General features: G+C 37.3%; 1 protein-coding gene across 1 annotated transcript; it reads right to left on the reverse strand.

Moving 5' to 3' along the window:
• Window positions 1-1,035: 1,035 nt before the first annotated feature.
• LOC129002245 (uncharacterized) lies at window positions 1,036-16,772 on the reverse strand. The gene is made up of 2 exons (XM_054429909.1): window positions 16,226-16,772; window positions 1,036-1,102 (listed from the first exon to the last, which is right to left on the reverse strand). The coding sequence occupies exons 1-2, from the start codon at window positions 16,592-16,594 to the stop codon at window positions 1,043-1,045; spliced, it is 429 nt and encodes a 142-aa protein (XP_054285884.1). The 5' UTR covers window positions 16,595-16,772; the 3' UTR covers window positions 1,036-1,042.
• Window positions 16,773-19,994: the final 3,222 nt, after the last annotated feature.

Genomic DNA, 19,994 nt, shown 5'->3' on the forward strand with positions numbered 1-19,994 from the left:
AAAAACGTACCCTCAACTATTCTTTCAAACATTCACAGCATCGTTCTTAAACAGTTTCAAAATACGTTCAAAATTAAAAGTGTTAGGTTATTAATATATACCGAGAATAAATATTGTTATCTTATGATAAATTAATTATAATAAAATATTAATTGAAATTTAGTTTAATGATTTGAAAAAAGGGGATTTTATTCAAGTTCCATGCCTTTAGCCGGCTCCAGACTGTACCAACGCAAAGTACAGAACGAGAACAGCAACTCGCCGAATCGCGAGTAGTATGACAGCAAATGCTCGTGCTCGAGTTTTCCGTTCATTGCCGGTATTTTTGCACACATCAAAGTGAAGGAATATTTTTGCCATTCTCGAAACTAACAGTTGGTGGGAAAACAACACATGTGTGTAGACACTTGTATATATAGATATAAGCATTTATAGTCAGAAAACTGTGCCCGCTGGAAATTGTATGATTGTAAAGTTTACGTACCCACTTTGTATGCCTCGTAACTTTTTTATTTTTTTAGAACGAACGTTAATATTGGAGAACTATCGAGAACTAACGAAGAGCTAACGATTGGTATATAGATATAAGCATTTTTATTCAAAAAAGTGTGCCCGCTGGAAATTCTATAATTGTGAAGTTGGCGTACCCACTTTGTATGCCTCGTAACTTTTTTATTTTTTGAAAACTAACGTTAATATTGGAGAACTATCGAGAACTAACGAAGAGCACACGATTGGTATATAGATATAAGCATTTTTATTCAAAAAAGTGTGCCCGCTGGAAATTCTATAATTGTGAAGTTGGCGTACCCACTTTGTATGCCTCGTAACTTTTTTTATTTTTGGAGAACTAACGTTAATATTGGAGAACTATCGAGAACTAACGAAGAACTAACGATTGGTATATAAATGTGTGATGACGAGCAATGTATATTTATTAAGCAATGTATATTTATTAAATTCAGTCTAAGGGAACAATAATAAGTCAAAATAAATCTTTTATTAATTTTCAAAATTTATTGAAAGTTGTACAAACATTTTATCAGCTGACACGCGCTCGTCTCGAGGAAGTGTACTTCCTGTGACGATGTCCCCCACTGTCCTGCAAACCCACAACCAATGAGAGCTTTCCTTTTCAAGGATACTCCATATATGGTAAATACAATTAATAAGTAACAGTAGAGGGGATAACTGTCACAGAACTCTTTTTATAATTTTTAGACAATCATTCCATCATCAACTTTCGAACTAGTAAGTAATTCCTCCCCCCTCTAGTCTCTCTCTCACTTTCTGGTTCACTTAGGTATTCTCTATCATGTAGTATTTCTATGTTAGTATTTAAGATTCTGGAAATTAAATAATAATTAATCCTTTTAGAGATGAACTTGCGTATCTAATTTAAGCATATGAACTTACTTGAGTGTAAATTTCTTGATTCAATTTAAAATGTAAAATTAAACTTGTGTGAAACTTTAACGTTTTATTTCTTCTTTGGTTTTATCCTATTAACTTAGTTAACCATGCTGGTCAGGCATAACAATTGGTGTCAGAAGTGGTGGATTAGTATTTGATTTCCAGATATCAAAGCAGTATTATTAAGCAATGTTCTTTGGTCTTTTATATTAAATTAAGTATTATGATTGTCAATGAGTGTTAGTCAGTCTGTATCGAGAAATTTGTTAAGAACAGGGGTTCCCCCTACACTCTTGGTGCATTTAGAGTCAGTTCAAAGGGAGTATTTTTATAAGTACATTGGACAGGACGTAAAAATTGACCTTTGGGTGGGAGTAAAATTACCTTCGGGATTTTATTATTGGGTGTTAACTTTGGATGGTATAATTGCTAATAGCCGTTGGGTAAGATCAAGCTTTGGTTGTACCCGTAAAAAGGTAGATGTAAGGAAAATTTCTGGAAAGGTGTTGATAAGATCCAAGGCTGATTCGGTTTGGTCATATTGTAAGGGTAATGCCGCGTGGGTTGCCCAGGTTTACAGGCGACAGGTAGTAAGTTGCTAAGCTGGGGAACAAAAGCTCAAAAAGTGAATCAAAAACTTTTATGGAAAAGAGGTCGTTTGGTCGGCCGCCGAATTCGGGGTTAGGAACAACGAGCGTAACCGAGATTAAATCAGAACTTTTTACAAAGATCGGAACTAGATCGGCTGTTATTACGGCACACTACGAGCATATCCAGCCGACAGGGAGTAATGCCTCAGGTGGGAATGTAAAGTCCGTTACTTTTTCAGGGCTTGATTTTGAATCTAAAGACGAAGTGATATATGACGTGCCGAAGCAAATAACAAAATTGTAGTCAATGTCGGACAACTTCCTGGACGAATTTCTCGGCATAGTACAAGAGGTAGAGTCGACACCTTTTTGAGAATTTGCCTAATGTAAGTGACGTTATTTCTAGGGTAGTTGCGGAACTAGTATCTGAGGAGGATTTACTCCAAATAGCATCCCTTTTGGGGGACATAGACTTGGATTGTCTTAGGGTTTATTTGTATGAAGATGTTCTAATGTTAGTTACTGGCATTCCGGGATTCTGGGAAATAATACGGGAATACGTAAAGACGATTTTAATATTTGAACGTTTTCTAGGATTATAATCTGCATGACGGTGATAAGGATTTAATGGGTTCATGGGTTTTTGAGTTTTGGGTAGCTCTTGCCATTATTCATATTTGCATATTTTTGTTAATTTTCTTTTGTACAAGATCAAAATAAGAGCTTATTTCAATGTCTGATCCAATCTATTATTTGCCTATTCAAAATCCGGACCTGATTCTAGAAGGTTGTGAGTCCTTACTTCGATCCTTAGTACAACGTATCATCGAAAAATACATAAACGGTGGGCGAACCAATTATACGAATGAAACTAATGTATCACGTGTAAAAGTCACACAGATCGTGATAGATTTCTTAGACTAGTCGTGTCAGATGGGACTGTGTTGTAATCTTGTTTGTTTTGTCGGTGGTCTAGTCATAGCCATTATATTAGTTATCTGGTCTATAGTGGGCTTGGGTTGTTATCGCTGTGCGTTGTCCTGTTATCTCGGAGACCGTATTTTTATCAGTGACGAGACGACTACCAGTGCACCGCGTTACTAAATACTTGTACAGATTAGTATTTTCCGTGAGAGAAAGATGGTACGAACACCCCCGCCGTTACCACTTCCACCAGGAAGGGGCAACAATCAGCAAGCGAATGAGGAGGACAATGCAAACCAATTAGGGCAACCGTTAGCTCAGGCAGCACATCAAGCCGCTGCACCGGCAGTAGCACCACTGGTGCCGGCAAGACTATACGATCTGTCGGTAGCGAACCTTATCGAAGTATTTAGGGGTGATGGAACAGGCCCTACCGTGAAAGAATTTTTCCGTTTGTTTGAGAGCGCGTCCGCCACAGGGCGATGGGCGAAGGAGAATATGGTGAGGATTTTACAGCTTAAAGTTAAGGGTTCTGCCTCCACATTTTTGTCCACATTGTTAGACCGGTATGGGGCCGAGGTTGAGTATGAAGTCCTTAAAAGGGAAATTGTTGAACGGTTTACAGGGAAGCATACCCAACACTATCATTACTCCAACCTTACTAACGCAGTTCAGATGAAAAATGAAAGTGTCGAGGCTTTCGCTGATAGGATTAGGCGGTTGGGCACACTAACTATAACACCGAGGGAGGACATGGCGGAACAGCGTATTGTGAGGGAGGAGGCTGAGAAACGAATGTTGCATGCTTTTCTGCATGGGTTGACTGGGGTTACGGGACAGGTAACTCGTCACAAATTCCCTGAGCGATGGGAAGAAGCGGTCCAATACGCAGTCATGGTGGCCGCGGATGAAAGAAGCCACCCTTCGCGCGACCCGAGACCAGTGTTTTCAACCCTGGCAACATGTTTCAATTGCAAGCGACCAGGTCATATGGCTCGTGACTGTAGGGCTCCCAGACAGGGTGGTAATACTGCTGATGGAGGTAGATATGACAGGAGTACGAACTATGGGCCAGGTCAGAGTTTTCGGGGGCGTGGCCAGTATTCTCATACGGGTCCATCACAAGGACAGGGCGGTAACAGAGGACGAACTTATGGTTCTGTGTCTCACAATGTAGGTAGAGGGCGTGAAGGGGTCAATGAGGGTTTGGTTTCTAGACGTCCGTTATCGGAGGTTGAATGCTTTAATTGCAAAGAAAAAGGGCATTTTGCCAATCGCTGCACTAAGCCGAGAACTAATTCGGAAAACAGGCGCGGTCCGATAGCCTAAAATGGCGTCCAACTGTCGGACCAGCGAACAACGATATAATAGTACCTAGTATCCTCTCCACCACCAGTGGGGACCTGACTGTAGTAGGGGAAATTGATGGTAAAAAGGTAACATTATTAATCGATACTGGGGCTGTGATGTCGTTGTTAAAAGAGGGCGTCAGTACATTACCAATCCTGCCGTGTAACGACATAGCTAAAGGGGTCACAGGGTATAGTGATATCCGTGGATAAGTAAAGTTATGTTTGGTTTTCCTGCTTTAAAATAAGTTTTAAGTTAATAAATGTAGAATAAAAAAAGAGTTAAAATTGTATCAACTTTCTTTCTTTAGTATTAGTTTATTTACAATCATCAACAAAATATCATCTGTGTTATAAAGCATATGAAAATAAAAACATTTGTTATGTACAGTCTTATGGCTTAGCCACACTCCCACGGAACATACAGAGAATTATTAAGTTTTACTTTTTTGAGTTTCATCTGTAGAAGCTTTACTTTTCTACTCAGCATTTTTTTCGTTAGTAGGAACGTATCTAAATTGCGTCTCGGTGTTGGTTTTGATCTCCATTACTCTTCTCTCCACAAACTTAGGAAGCAGCTTTGTTGTGCTAATCCAACGTAACACGCATTGTGAATCAGTCCACAGTATCTTATTTACAACAGGAAATTTTAAGGATTCTTCCACAAAACGTAATGCTCTTGTTCCAATCAACACTCCTAAAAGTTCGAGTCTTGGAAGGGTAATTTTCGGCTTTGACTTTGGAGTTAAATGGCTTTTACAAAACATGAGAGTCACTTTGACAGTCTCCTTACTAATTAATTTGATATACACAGCACACGAATATACATCCTTTGATGCATCCGTAAAACAATGGAGCTCTACATGATCTGCTCGTAATCCTGCGAATCGAGGAATAGAAACTTCAGTTACTTTAATAATATCATCACATATAATATTCCATTCTTTACATTTAGGCTCATCTAGTAATTCGTCCCAATCCAAATTGTCTTCCCACAACTGTTTGAGAAAGATTTTAGCCTTCAGTGTTACAGGGGATAATAACACTAAGGGATCAAAAACGGATGATATAGTACTTAAAACTTGTCTTTTTGAAATAGGTTTGTTTCTGTCATTGTTAACAGGTTTTATGTGAAGATTGTCAAGAGTGGTGTTCCATCTTAATCCAAGAACATTAACATCAGTAGGATTCTCAGTTGTAGTTTTTTCCATTGGTATTTGTGTCATTAGTGTCTTTGAGTTTGAAGACCAACATCTAAGGTTCATGTTAATATCAGAGAACAAACTAGAAGCAGTTGTAAATAGTGTTGTGGCCTCTTGATCTGTGTCACATCCGGTAACCACATTATCAACATAAAATGAAGACTTCAACCTTTCATTAAGATTATCAAGTTCACAATTTGACAAATGATGAAAAACAGTAGCACTGAGTAAAAATGGACTGGATATGATTCCAAACGGAACCCTACAAAATCGATACTCCTCAATATTATCCTTAGTAGGTGCTGACAAAGGATCTTTGAGCCACAGAAATCTAGTTACATCTCTATCTGGAGTTTGAAGATTTATTTGAAGGAATGCTTTCTCAATATCAGCAATAATTCCAATAGCATTCATTCTAAAACGTAAAAGTAAACTACATAGGTTTTCCAAAATTACAGGTCCACGGTAAAGACAATCATTAAGACTATTGTTGCCTTTTCTGGTTTTGGCTGACGCGTCATACACTATCCTAAGTTTAGTTGAGGTTTTCGACTCAGTGATAATAGGGTGATGAGGTATATAGTGAAGGACTCCATCGTTTCTGTCTGAAAAACTCACTCGTTCGATTATACCGTCTTTCAATTGGGTTTGAATTACCGAGTCGTATTCACATAGAAGATTATGTTTGTCTGAAAGTCTATCTGTTAAAGATTTCAAACGACCGAGAGAAAGATTGTAGTTTGTGGGTAAATTTGGAGGATAATCTTTCCAAGGCCAGGAAACTGAATAACGACCATTCTCAAATTTAACAGTCTCATTAAATTTAATCAATGCGATGTCATCATCTTTCACGTGTGGGTCATCCTTAATACCAATAGTCTCTAATTGCCACAAGTTTTTGATGTCGTCACCTTCACAAATATTGATATCTGGCTTTAAAGTTTGTGGTGACCTAGGAAATAGGTTGTTGGGTTTTACTAGAGTAAGAAAAGATGACTCGTACATCAGAGGGAAATGATCATTGTTATCGTTATGCCTACCAGTTACGATCCAACCAAATTTGCTATTCACTAAGAATAAGCCTGGTGAAATTTCTATCTTCTGACCCTGAATGATATCAAAATAATAATCGTTCCCTATTAATAGATCAATATTTTGTGAAGTAAACTGGCCGTCTAGTGCAGTAGAAATAGGGTTTGAGGTGGAACTAATTGCAACAGAAATTATTCCAGTTAGAAATGGTAGGTAATACAATTATAAAAAACATACTAAAAATATACATTTGTACTGTTACGCAACATACGGTTTTTTGGTCGCCATTTAAAAAAAGTGTAAAATTTTAAATTATTGTTAAAAAATCTGGTTTGGTATAAAATTTTAGAACATTTCATGCTGGAAAAGAATATAATGGTTGAATTTAAAATATACTGTTAACAGTGATGCACTATGGGCGAAAAAAAGTGCGTTTAAAAACGTGGCATTTGAAATTTTTTTTTTATTTATAAGATATTTTATACTTTTAAAATTTGTTTTTTTTCATTTTTGACCCTTAAAACGTATAATTTCCCAATTTCTCTCTAAAGAGCTTAAAAAACAAATAGTTAAGTATATCAAAGGGGTTTTGTACAATTATTGGTAACGGGGAAAATTCCAAAAATTGGAAATTTAAAATCCCCATGTTATTCTTATGGAGAATATGGTAAAAAGTTGTAGTTTCCTTGTTTATGGATATATTTTGATAAAACTTTGAAGATTTTTTTATTTTATACTAAACAATTAATATTTTACTAAAACACACTTAATTGGTTTCCTTGTAGCAGCAAACCTTGGTACTCGTTTCGTTAAACCTAATGTTATTTATTTAATAGACTAGCAACAGAGCCCATTGTGGTTAAATAAATGCAACGGTCTCTAGTAAAATAATGGTTATGAAATCCATACACCACTTTACTCGCTAATATTTGGTACATATTAAGCTCATAACATTAGAATCACACACTTAACATAAGAAACACACTTTAAACACAAATGCAAATTGTTAACAACAATATTTAATCAAAGAAAATTTAATTAAATAACAATATAACAATAAGCTGTTAAATTATCAACTCATTTTTCGTATGGTTAGATTATGCATACTGGTAAATCAATTATTGCCATCTATAAAAATAATTGGTTTTTCTTTTCCGAGTCGGGTTAGCTCTACCAGACCGATTTTCATAATTTTGGCCTTAAAGCCGGGTTTACACTATGTAGCTAAACCTGCTACATTGCAGATTTGTGTAACATCTAGCAATGTTATATAACATTTGCTAGAAGTAGAAAAAGTAACTTTACAAAAGTGCTATATAACACTGCTATATGTAGCAGATCCTGCTATATATAGCTAAAATTGTGCTATCCATCGGGAGTCGGTAAATATCAAAAGAAATACGTGCTACATCTAACATTGCCATATGTAGCAATGATATACATATATTTTTCGTCTAGCATCTGCTATTTGTAGCGCTGAACGGTTTTGCTCAGCGATCTTTGTTTACAATGGAAGGACTGGAAACGGAAAGTGGCAGTGCCTAGGATCGGGATGATATTATCGGGGCTATTGATATTATAAACTTAATTGAACTGTTCCGTGGACAACCGGCGTTGTGATCATACGTAAAACGTTTTTGAAGTTACCGTCGCCTTATTTAGTGTTTTAATTATGGATTGTAAGGTATTCATCATCATTAAGGTCCCGTAATAAATCTGCTACAGTGTACTTATTTCTCGAAGCAAGAAGCGGTCAAACCTAAAACTTGCTAAAATCTTCGCTCCTGTCTGTCTTTCTGACTTCCAAGATCACCACGATAGCTGCCACGAACAATGTCTCTTCAGCGCACATTTCGATACGGAATGCGAATGCGGTTGTGCTATATATAGCATATAGCACAAGCACCAGAATCACTAAAATTGTTTGTAAATATTTCATACAGCAAAAGTTATAAAGCAATGTTATATAGCAAAAGTTATATAGCAGGTTTTGCTACATAGTGTAAATTCGGCTTTAAACTAAAGCTATAGACGCACCATAGATTTGCTATTAAGCATCAGCACTCATTTTGACGTATATTTTGAGCTATGCACAAACTGCCTCCCTGAACATTACTTACGGGAGTTAAATTGGTTTTTTTTTTCGAGTTCGTTTGGCTCTTCTACCGGACCGATTTTCATAATTTTGGTCTCAAAGCTATGCAAGCACATATTTGTCATCATTAATCTATCAAATGTATAACCCTACAAAAACAATTAAATTGGATTTTTTCAATTTTTACTTCAATTAAAAATGTATTCTAGCAGTTACATTATCCTATATGTTTTTATCTAAAAATCTTCAGTGAAATACCAGATTCCATTGGAATTATTGATTATTGAGATTGGACGTACCTAAAGCACACGCTAAATTATAAACGACCCAAATTGTTTAAAAATGGAGTTATCTATCATCGATTTATAGTTATAAAGATCTTACTTGCAAACTCAACAGTACCTAAACTAATTTTCGACGTTGACGGGTTTCACCTAGCAAATCTTAAAAAATCAAACTTAAATAATTATTTGAAAATCTACACGATTTCTTTTTCAATAAACCATAAGGTTATAAAATCGGTCCAGTAGAACTCTAGATTTAGTTCTACAAAGATTTTTAAAACTGAATTACTAGATTTAATTGAAAATCAATTAAGACAATTGGAAATTCGTTTAGTCTGCAGGTTTGCTGCGGCGGGGATATTTTGTACTACGATCGTATTTCTAAATAGTGCTTATAACCACTATTATAACATTTTTCAGCATTAAATTTCCTATAATTTGATACAAAAAAAGTTATTTTTACGAATATTAAAATTTTGACACTTTTTTCAAGATGGCGGCCAAAAAACGTATTTTGCGCCACAGTACGGATGTATATTTTTAGTATGTTGATTAGAAGCATACTACCTACCATTCACAGCAAGAATCATTTGTGTTGCAATTAGTTCCACCTTCAGCTATATTTTAGATTATTTCTACTGCACTAGTCTGCTAACTTTAATTTGGGATAGGAGGAAGCAATTGTATTTAAGTTGATATTGGTACTAGAAACTACCTTCCCAGTGATATGTGGAACAATGTTTACTAAAATATCCATACATGTGTCATCGTTCAGCAGTAATTGAACATCTGTTACTTGAGTCTCAACAGTTTTAGATTCACGGTTGCCGAACGTAAATAAAGACAATGATTGACAATATTTACTATTCAAACTCAGTTTAGAAGCCAAACCTTTGGACACATAAGACCTCTGACTACCACTATCAAAAAGAACACCACAACGCGTTTCTTGTTTAGTATCAGCATTACGCAAAGTAATAGTTGCAGTTTGAAGAATAACACTCTCCGACATAGAAATTAAAGCAGACTCTTCGGTATTTATAGGTACCTTGCTCGGGTTGAAGTTACTTGCAGGCAAAGCTTTGGCATGATTAGTTGATCGGGTGTCTACTTTGATGGTGTTTCTAGAAATTTGGTCTGTAGGAAACTGTTTGGTACATAAGCTTCTATTGTGATTATTCTGCTGTTTACAGTAAACACACCTTTTATGTGATTTACAAAATTTCACAGTGTGTCCCTTACTTAAACATACGTAGCACCTACCTTGAATTGCTTTCTTACGTGCCTCAGCAGATTGATATTTTGTACATTGGTCATTCCAATGTGTTCCTTCACAAAAAATACAATTTAATTTATCGTTTCCCACGAGTGAGTGGGTAGTTGTCAACCTCTTAGTGTCCGCCTGTGGATTGGGAACAGTAACAAAACTATTAGAGTAAGATGAAGTGCTAGGTGTTGAGGTCGTCAGTTGCTCTGCTTTCTCCCGAATCGAAATTAAGTTATTTACAAATTTGCACAAAGTTTTAACATCCAATTCCCCAGAAATATTCATTTCTTCAACTTTCAAAACAATTTCATAGGGCAGCTTACTGAAAATTTGAGAAACAAAGTAGTTAGAAGTAACGTCTTCACCTAAGGCTTGAAGACAACGCATATGTTTCTCAATGTTGTCAAATCCTCGCCTTAGTGTTACCGTGTCACTGGACTTGATAGGTGGCATATCCCTCAAGGCACAGTAATGAGAATTCACTATTACCTGTTTCTTAGCAAATCTGTCTTTCAACAAGGTAATAGCAATATCATAGTTTAGATCTGTAATGGGGAGTCCAGCGATGCAACGTTTAGCGTCACCTTTTAATTGTGCAATCAAATAGTTAAATTTGTCAACGTTACTGAGTGTGGGGTGGCTATGAATGGCAGACTCAAAACTATCCCAAAACTCCTGCCACCGTAGCATGTCCCCTTGGAAGGTTGGTAATACCAACTTTGGTAGTTGAACATACTGGTGCTGTATAGTTGGTATTGGCTGAACGGTAGACGTATCAGGCACTGTTGCCTGTGACTTATTAGTTTGAGAAATATCTAGTCTTACCGTAAGCTGTGCAAGCACCTCCTCACAGTCCATCATAGTATTTATGAAGTCGTCCTCTATGGTGGGTCCTTCAGTTTGTCCATCTTCAGTAATAGGCTCGGTGTCCAAACGTTTTTGAATTTCTTCCACTCTCTTTACAAAGCTTGTCAAAGTCCGTAGTCGTGTTTGAAGTTGTAGTTCTGTTAAGTCTGTAGTCTCCAAGAATGCATTTGTATCAGTAGTATAAGTCTTCAGTCGTAGTAAGGCAGATTTCAATCGAAGGTCCCATCTTGAAGTCATTCTTAGTTATTTGGGAAAGTGAAGTTCAAAGTTGGAAGTTGTAAAAATTTTGAGTAAAGAAGTTAAGTTTAGAAAGTTGTAAAAAGTTAAAGCAGGAAACCACGCTCTGCTACCATATAGTGATATCCGTGGATAAGTAAAGTTATGTTTGGTTTTCCTGCTTTAAAATAAGTTTTAAGTTAATAAATGTAGAATAAAAAAAGAGTTAAAATTGTATCAACTTTCTTTCTTTAGTATTAGTTTATTTACAATCATCAACAAAATATCATCTGTGTTATAAAGCATATGAAAATAAAAACATTTGTTATGTACAGTCTTATGGCTTAGCCACACAGGGAGTAGTCTAAATATAATAGGAATTCAAAAGATGGTTATTAACATGGGGGATAGGTTCTTTCCAATTGTGTTTAGAGTTTGTAATATGGAGATTCCTTATGGAGGTATTTTAGGATTAGACATTTTAAGACAAATTGGCGTAGTTATAGACCTTAAGAAAGACTGTATCACTTTCGGGGACGAACGGTGTGAAGAGGATGACGTGATGGTGCGGGAGGACGTCGCGAACCCTCCCCTGCCAGATGGAGTCGTGTGGCAAGTGGTAGTACCGGAGAGGTTGAGTTTGGACCCGGAAAGTGAGTTTCAGATTAGGGCCGTATTAAAGCCTTTTGCGAGCAGCCGTGGAGCTGTAATTCCGGACATGGTATATGTTCAGCCGATTGAAAGTGATGTTTCAGGAATACAGGGCGCGCATGTGGTTAGTAAAGTTATAGAGAAACAAGGTGTTAAAGGCAATGTCATGACGTATTGTGTAGCTATACATATGTTGAATTCCAGTAAGGAAGTATTAGCGCTAGAGAAGGGGACGCAAGTGGCCATAGCAACCCCGGTGGAAAACTTGGAGGGTTTTTCAAATATTTGTACAGTTAGGGAGCAGGGATGGAGCAGAGAGCTCATCCTTCCCAGCCGAAATACGAATTACCACGAGGTAGGCGTCGACGCTTCAGCACGGGAGCTCGGTCCGACCTCGCAATGGGCTGTAACCGGAAGTATTCAGGAGTCCGTGGATAACTCCGAGATCGAAAGGTCAAATGCTCTAGTTGCAGTTTTAGGTAAGGGTGTAATTGATGTAGACGAACTTATTGAAAGAAAAGTGGCGCATTTGGAAGGGAAGGAAAAAGAGGTAATTAAGTCTGTTTTGTGCGAATTTAAAGATATATTCTATGACGGTAAGAGGGCTCTAGGATGTACTAGCAAAATCGAACACAATATCTATACAGGTGACGCTCCACCAATAAGGAGGCGACCGTATCGACTACCCCATGTACAGAAAGAAATTGTTAGGGAACAAATCCAAGACATGTTAGATAAGGACATAATTGAACCAAGCGATAGTGCTTGGAGTTTTCCAATTGTTTTGTGCCTCAAGAAGCGTCCAGTCGATGCTGGGCCTGATTATAAACCTAAATTTAGGCTATGTGTAGATTATCGTGGTCTTAATTCCATTTCTCGCATGGATAGATATCCATTACCTAACATTCAAACCACACTGGATTCCCTTGGCAGCTGTAAATACTTTTCCGTGTGTGACTTAATGAGCGGGTATTGGCAGATAAAGGTGGCAAAAGAGGATAGACCCAAGACCGCATTCGTGACAGAGGAGGGACTTTACCAGTTTAAGCGGTTACCGTTTGGATTAAGTACAGCCCCTCTAACTTTTCAACGAGTTATGGACTCGGTATTAACAGGCCTAAAAGGTGTAGGTGCTCTCGTGTACCTCGATGATGTGCTAATTTATGGGCGAACCATTGAGGAGCATGCCAGTAGATTGAGGGAAGTATTTAATCGGTTGAGGGAGGCGAACTTGGTTTGCCAACCAGAGAAATGCGTATTTGCTCATAAGGAGGTACATTACTTGGGTCATGTTATCGGTTCCGATGGAGTGAGACCGGAAGCAGATAAGATTAGCGCCGTAGTGAACTATCCCGTTCCGCGCAACGTCAAGGACGTACGCTCATTTATAGGACTTTGTTCATTTTACAGACGCTTTGTTGGGGGATTTTCCAAATTAGCTAAACCACTAACTGATTTAACGCGTAAAGATAAAAAGTTTGAGTGGGGTGATCAGCAGCAAGAGGCTTTCCAGTCCTTAAAGCAGGCACTCACCACACCACCAGTTTTAGCGTTTCCACAATTTGATAAGCCATTTCTGGTTACAAGCGATGCAAGCTTGTATTGTATTGGCGGCATATTGAGTCAACAATATGAGGATGGAGAGAGGCCAGTGGCCTACTATTCTAAATCTATTTCCAAATCTGAACAAAATTATGGCGCAACTGAAAGGGAATTGCTTGCCGTGGTAATATTAACTAAGGTGTGGCGATGTTATCTTTACGGTAACAAGTTCACCTTAAGAACCGATTGTGCCGCAATAAAATGGATATTTTCGTTAAAGGACCCGAACAGTAGGCTTACTCGATGGGCTTTGAAATTATCCGAGTTTGACTTCGAAATTGAGCACAGGAAGGGTAACCTGAATCAGGCAGCTGATGCGCTATCACGGATCAGAACTATCTGTAGACCTATATGGTCACGGGATGCTGTCCTGCAGGGACAGGGGACGGATATGTTTTGCAGGGAGGTCTCAAAGCAAATTAAAACTGGGGAAGAGAACAACTTTATCCATGACCTGGATGGGTTATTGTATCAAAAGTCCGATACCGGAAACCGACTTGTTGTACCGAGGGGAATGATAGCAAAAGTATTAGAGACACACCATGATTGTGTGTTTAGTGGTCACCAAGGTATCAAACGCACCCTAGATACAGTCAAAGCACGATATTATTGGCCAACCATAAACAAGGACGTCACAGAGTATGTTAGTCAGTGTCATTCATGTAACTTACGGAAACCTGGCAGGCGTTATACCGCACCCATGGGTATTTTTGATACTGTTAGAGTACCGATGCAATTAGTTAGTATGGACATTGTTGGTCCACTTGTTGTGTCAAAATCAGGAAATCGGTATCTTTTATCTTTCATTGATTCTGCAACCCGTTGGGTAGAGGCCATAGCTATTCCGGATCAAACTGCAGAAACTGTAGCAAAAGCGTTTGTCACGAATATAATTGCTCATTTAGGGGTTCCAAAGTACCTATTAACTGATTGTGGATCTAATTTTCTTTCAAAATTGTTTAAAGAGGTATGTAAGTTATTGAAAATTTCTAAATTACAGACTACCGTGATGCATCCGATGAGTAACGGGTTATGTGAGCGTCAGCATCAAACCATAGCTGCCATGGTGTCTCATTATGTAAATAAAGATAGTAGAAACTGGGACACATTTATTCCTTACGTACTCATGGCACTGAGGAATGCCAAACATCCGGTGACAAAGAACACGCCATTTTATCTTATGTATGGTCGTGAGATGCGACTACCAGCTGACGACGACTACGATTTCTCAGGTGACAAGGGAACTCCAGTGGAGGAATTAGCTGATAAAATTCGGGAGGCTAACGATCTAGCTGCAAAATATACTGAAGAGGCGCGGCTAAGAAACAAAGAGCACTATGATAAAAATACTCGGTTGATAACATTTACTGTAGGCGACTTTGTTTATGTTTATCATCCCGACATCAAAAAGGGCCCACAGTCTAAGTTCAAACGCTATTGGTCAGGACCTCACGAGGTGGTTGGACAGTTAAGTGAATTAGTTTACAAAATAGACATAAATGGACGGACAGTAAATCTACATGTTAATAGGTTAAAGAAGTGTCGGAACACTCAGCTGACTGATAAGGCACGCGCCGTGGCTGATAACGAGGTGGTACAGGCCACAGCTGTTCCAGCTGAGATAAGCGACGACGTCACGGGTGATGACGCGCCAGAGGCCGATGGTGTCGTACCCGGGGAGTTAAATTGGGTTGATGGACCGATTGTAGTAGAGGACAACTTCATTGATGACGTTGTCCATGAAATTGAACCGGTCGAATTTGAATCGGATGACAGCATGTACGAACCCCCGGATGATCACCGTGATGTTGATTGGGAACCACCCGTGGAACCTGTATTACCACCAGATGAGTTAGGAGGTCCCGCATATAACACAAGAGCGCGCGCTAGACAATAGTCATAACAATAAACTATTAGGAAGTTTAAGTTGACAAAATTACTATTATATGTGTAATCTGGTCCGAGATATGACGACATTGTGGTAGAGAGGGTAATTATGTAGAGGAATGAATTATGAGGTCTCCTAAGAATTATGTCTCATATTAGTAAACATTAAATATATATATATATATATATATACTTTACTTTCCAGATATTTTTCAATATTATATATTAAAATTAGACACTCAACTGTATATATATTAGAAATGTATTAATAGTGTTCACAATTGTTTGACCATAACATATCGATTTTATTGTATGATTTTGTGTTAGAAGAATGATGAGTTTTGTGCAATGATAATGGGACATTTTGAACCAACCATATTAGCGTGGGTAATAAGTTACCTTGTTTAGCGTATTTTGAAACATTTAACGTTTGTGTACAGGACATTACTCGATTATAAGTATTTTTTTAAATTCTTACTATTAGCTGTAGACATCTTAATTTTACTCGTGTGTAGTGTGAACAAAGACCATTGCTTATAATATTAATTAGATAAATAAATGTAAGGTGAACACAGAGGTGGAGGGCAGTTAAAAATGGGAGAGAATTACTGAAAAATGATCATTCTTTACCATGAGTATCGAGTATGGAAATACTCACTCTATTCAGTTTACTTATGAAAATAACTTGCCTTTTTTTTACGTGATACTGAGTGTAAAGTCTAGTCAAATGGATGTAAATATATGCTCTGTTGGAGTCATGTGACCACAAATATGCCTCGCACATGGTCACATACCATTTCTTCATAAAGACATTATATTATGAATGTTTGAGTTAAAGGCACATACCTGGTGGTTCACAACTGGGGACAGCATGAGTGGCTTGGGCTCCGTGGGTGTTGCGCAGGTAGATCTGCTTCTGGTGGAGAATCTGGCAGTGTCACGTAGTCGTACTCCTGCGGTGGCTCTGAGGACGGAGGAGGCCGTCGGGGCGGGCTTGGAGCAGCTGATGAGCGTGCTGGAAATGGAACGCGCACGAACCTTGGAGCATGAGGAGCCCCAGCAGAAGTTGGTGCTGACCGCGGCCGACCACGGCCTATTCCAGGGATGGGCACCACCGGAAACGCTGAAGATGGAGCATTGCAGCGGATTACCGAGAGAGGGAGATACCCAGCTGCACCCGGAGGACTTGAGTTGGCTCTGGTTCCAGCTGCACATGGAGGACTTGGGTTTGCTCTGATTCCCAGTGGATAGATGTATCGACGGACAGCCAAAGTCTCAGTGTCTAGTGATATGACTACGTGTACCCACTCCGGCTCAGTGTTCGGAGGTACGCGGGTGTAGCAATCTACGCCAAGCTCTACAAGAGGCATGATGACAGTCAAACACGGGCAAGGACTAGGAGCAACTGAGGACAAGTAGTGCTGGTTAGGGAGTGACTTGCGGAGGCGTTAGGAAGAGGGTTTGATAAGGCACCCACACTCGCTCAAAACCATGAGATACTCTAGTGCCTAACTGAAAATTCAAATATATATATGCGTTGATATTTATATATTTTGATTTTGTTATTTTAGTATTCATGAAATAGGGTTGCTGATGTACTTTGTATACGAAATAAAAAGGGTGTACCCTTATGTTACTATATTAATGTGGTAGATGTAATATGTATGGACATGAAACCATTTTGTACGCACTTTATTAATTGCCAATGATTAACCTTAATTTTAAACTTTTTGCTTTTGAAAATATATTAATATGTATATATATATATACAAATAAATTTAATGTAATTGAAAATGTAAATAAACAAAATGTATCAATTATATTCTAAGATTTTATGCGTGAAATTTGGTATTTAGCATACAGTATATTATTTGTTGACTTTACTAGAATATAATCATGTTCTTGTAAAGCCTAGGCATCTTGCTTATTGCAGTATTGAGTCATTAATTAATTGTTGCTTATTTTGTGATGTAGCTAATATTAATTGTGTTGAAATAAATTACTTCATTAGACAGAGACTTGAGGGGACCGCCGGAAGGAGGTCGCTATCCAACTACTGATAACAACCCACTCGCGATAGACTGCGACCGACAGCTAATATACAACTGGTATTATACATCACCATACTAACAGGCTGTTATTGGAATTTAAAGTCTTGAAAATCAAACCCAAAGGGTATGATTTTCTCTTGCGGTGGTGCGAATGTGATGACGAGCAATGTATATTTATTAAGCAATGTATATTTATTAAATTCAGTCTAAGGGAACAATAATAAGTCAAAATAAATCTTTTATTAATTTTCAAAATTTATTGAAAGTTGTATAAACATTTTATCAGCTGACACGCGCTCGTCTCGAGGAAGTGTACTTCCTGTGACGATGTCCCCCACTGTCCTGCAAACCCACAACCAATGAGAGCTTTCCTTTTCAAGGATACTCCATATATGGTAAATACAATTAATAAGTAACAGTAGAGGGGATAACTGTCACAGAACTCTTTTTATAATTTTTAGACAATCATTCCATCATCAACTTTCGAACTAGTAAGTAATTCCTCCCCCCTCTAGTCTCTCTCTCACTTTCTGGTTCACTTAGGTATTCTCTATCATGTAGTATTTCTATGTTAGTATTTAAGATTCTGGAAATTAAATAATAATTAATCCTTTTAGAGATGAACTTGCGTATCTAATTTAAGCATATGAACTTACTTGAGTGTAAATTTCTTGATTCAATTTAAAATGTAAAATTAAACTTGTGTGAAACTTTAACGTTTTATTTCTTCTTTGGTTTTATCCTATTAACTTAGTTAACCATGCTGGTCAGGCATAACAAATGTAAGCATTTTTATTCAAAAAAGTGTGCCCGCTGGAAATTCTATGATTGTGAAGTTGGCGTACCCACTTTGTATGCCTCGAAACTTTTTTATTTTTTGAGAACTAACGTTAATATTGGAGAACTATCGAGAACTAACGAAGAACTAACGATTGGTATATAGATATAAGCATTTTTATTCAAAAAAGAGTGCCCGCTGGAAATTCTATAATTGTGAAGTTGGCGTACCCACTTTGTATGCCTCGTAACTTTTTTATTTTTTGAGAACTAACGTTAATATTGGAGAACTATCGAGAACTAACGAAGAACTAACGATTGGTATATAGATGTAAGCATTTTTATACAAAAAAGTGTGCCCGCTGGTAATTCTATAATTGTGAAGTTGGCGTACCCACTTTGTATGCCTCGTAACTTTTTTATTTTTTGAGAACTAACGTTAATATTGGAGAACTATCGAGAACTAACGAAGAACTAACGATTGGTATATAGATGTAAGCATTTTTATTCAAAAAAGTGTGCCCGCTGGAAATTCCATAATTGTGAAGTTGGCGTACCCACTTTGTATGCCTCGTAACTTATTTATTTTTTGAGAACTAACGTTAATATTGGAGAACTATCGAGAACTAACGAAGAACTAACGATTGGTATATAAATGTAAGCATTTTTATTCAAAAAAGTGTGCCCGCTGCAAATTCTATAATTGTGAAGTTGGCGTACCCACTTTGTATGCCTCGTAACTTTTTTATTTTTTGAGAACTAACGTTAATATTGGAGAACTATCGAGAACTAACGAAGAACTAACGATTGATATATAGATGTAAACATTTCTCATCAGGAAACGGCGTGCGCTAGAACCCGGAAGTGTGAAGTTAGCGTACCCACTTATTATCGGCTATAACTTTTTTATTTTTTGAGAACTAACGACAAAATTTGGGAACTATCGAGAACTAACGATGAACTAACGATTGGAATGATCAAAAGTGTATACGCTAATATGGGTACGCCAACTTCACGGACCTCACGCGGAGCCGTAGAGTGGCAAAAAGCCGCGGCTATAACATGGGAGAGATAGGGAAAAACGCGACGCGCGCTGTTTCGAATTAAAATTGTCGCTAAACTAAAACACCTGTGTTATTCACCGATGGCATTCTTAAAGTAAATTAAATTTCCTATCGAACGGTGTCAACCATTTCTATAAAAACTATTGTTTATTATTTATTACTGAAGATAAAATTTGAAAGAATTGGCCTGGACTTTGAACATATCATTACTTTAATAAAGTTTTTGAAAAAAATATGATGTATCTATACAAATTAACAATTTATTCGTATTCCTTAATAGTTTCGCGAAATAAAACATATATATTTACCTATATTTAAGAGTGGTATTTAGAAAAATAATTACAATAAATCTTTTTTTTATTTTTTCCAGTTTATAAAACAATCTTACTAATTATAGGTTAAAATGAAAAATTTTATTCGGGTGGTGAAATACATTTTAAATTTGCATTTTTCATGGTTATCTCGATTTGTTAATACCATGTTTTACTAGTTTTAAGAGATTTATGTGCTAGGCAGGTGATTTTAAATAGCTAAAGTTAAGAAAAAATGTAAAGCAGCTCTAACTTTTTTTTACACCAACAGCCGTTACAATTAAATTACAAACATAAAATGTAAAACAATTTCTTGGCAATCAAATTCTAGATTTTTTAATATCATATTGAACTATATTTGATCTGTTTGCCCAAATAAACTTCAAGTAAATAGTGTAAAATGTTCAACAAT

Source organism: Macrosteles quadrilineatus, unplaced genomic scaffold (assembly GCF_028750875.1).
Source record: "Macrosteles quadrilineatus isolate MER2022 unplaced genomic scaffold, UCM_ALF_1.0 Scaffold_9__3_contigs__length_116548681, whole genome shotgun sequence".
In the NCBI taxonomy this organism is placed as follows: Eukaryota; Metazoa; Arthropoda; class Insecta; order Hemiptera; family Cicadellidae; genus Macrosteles; species Macrosteles quadrilineatus.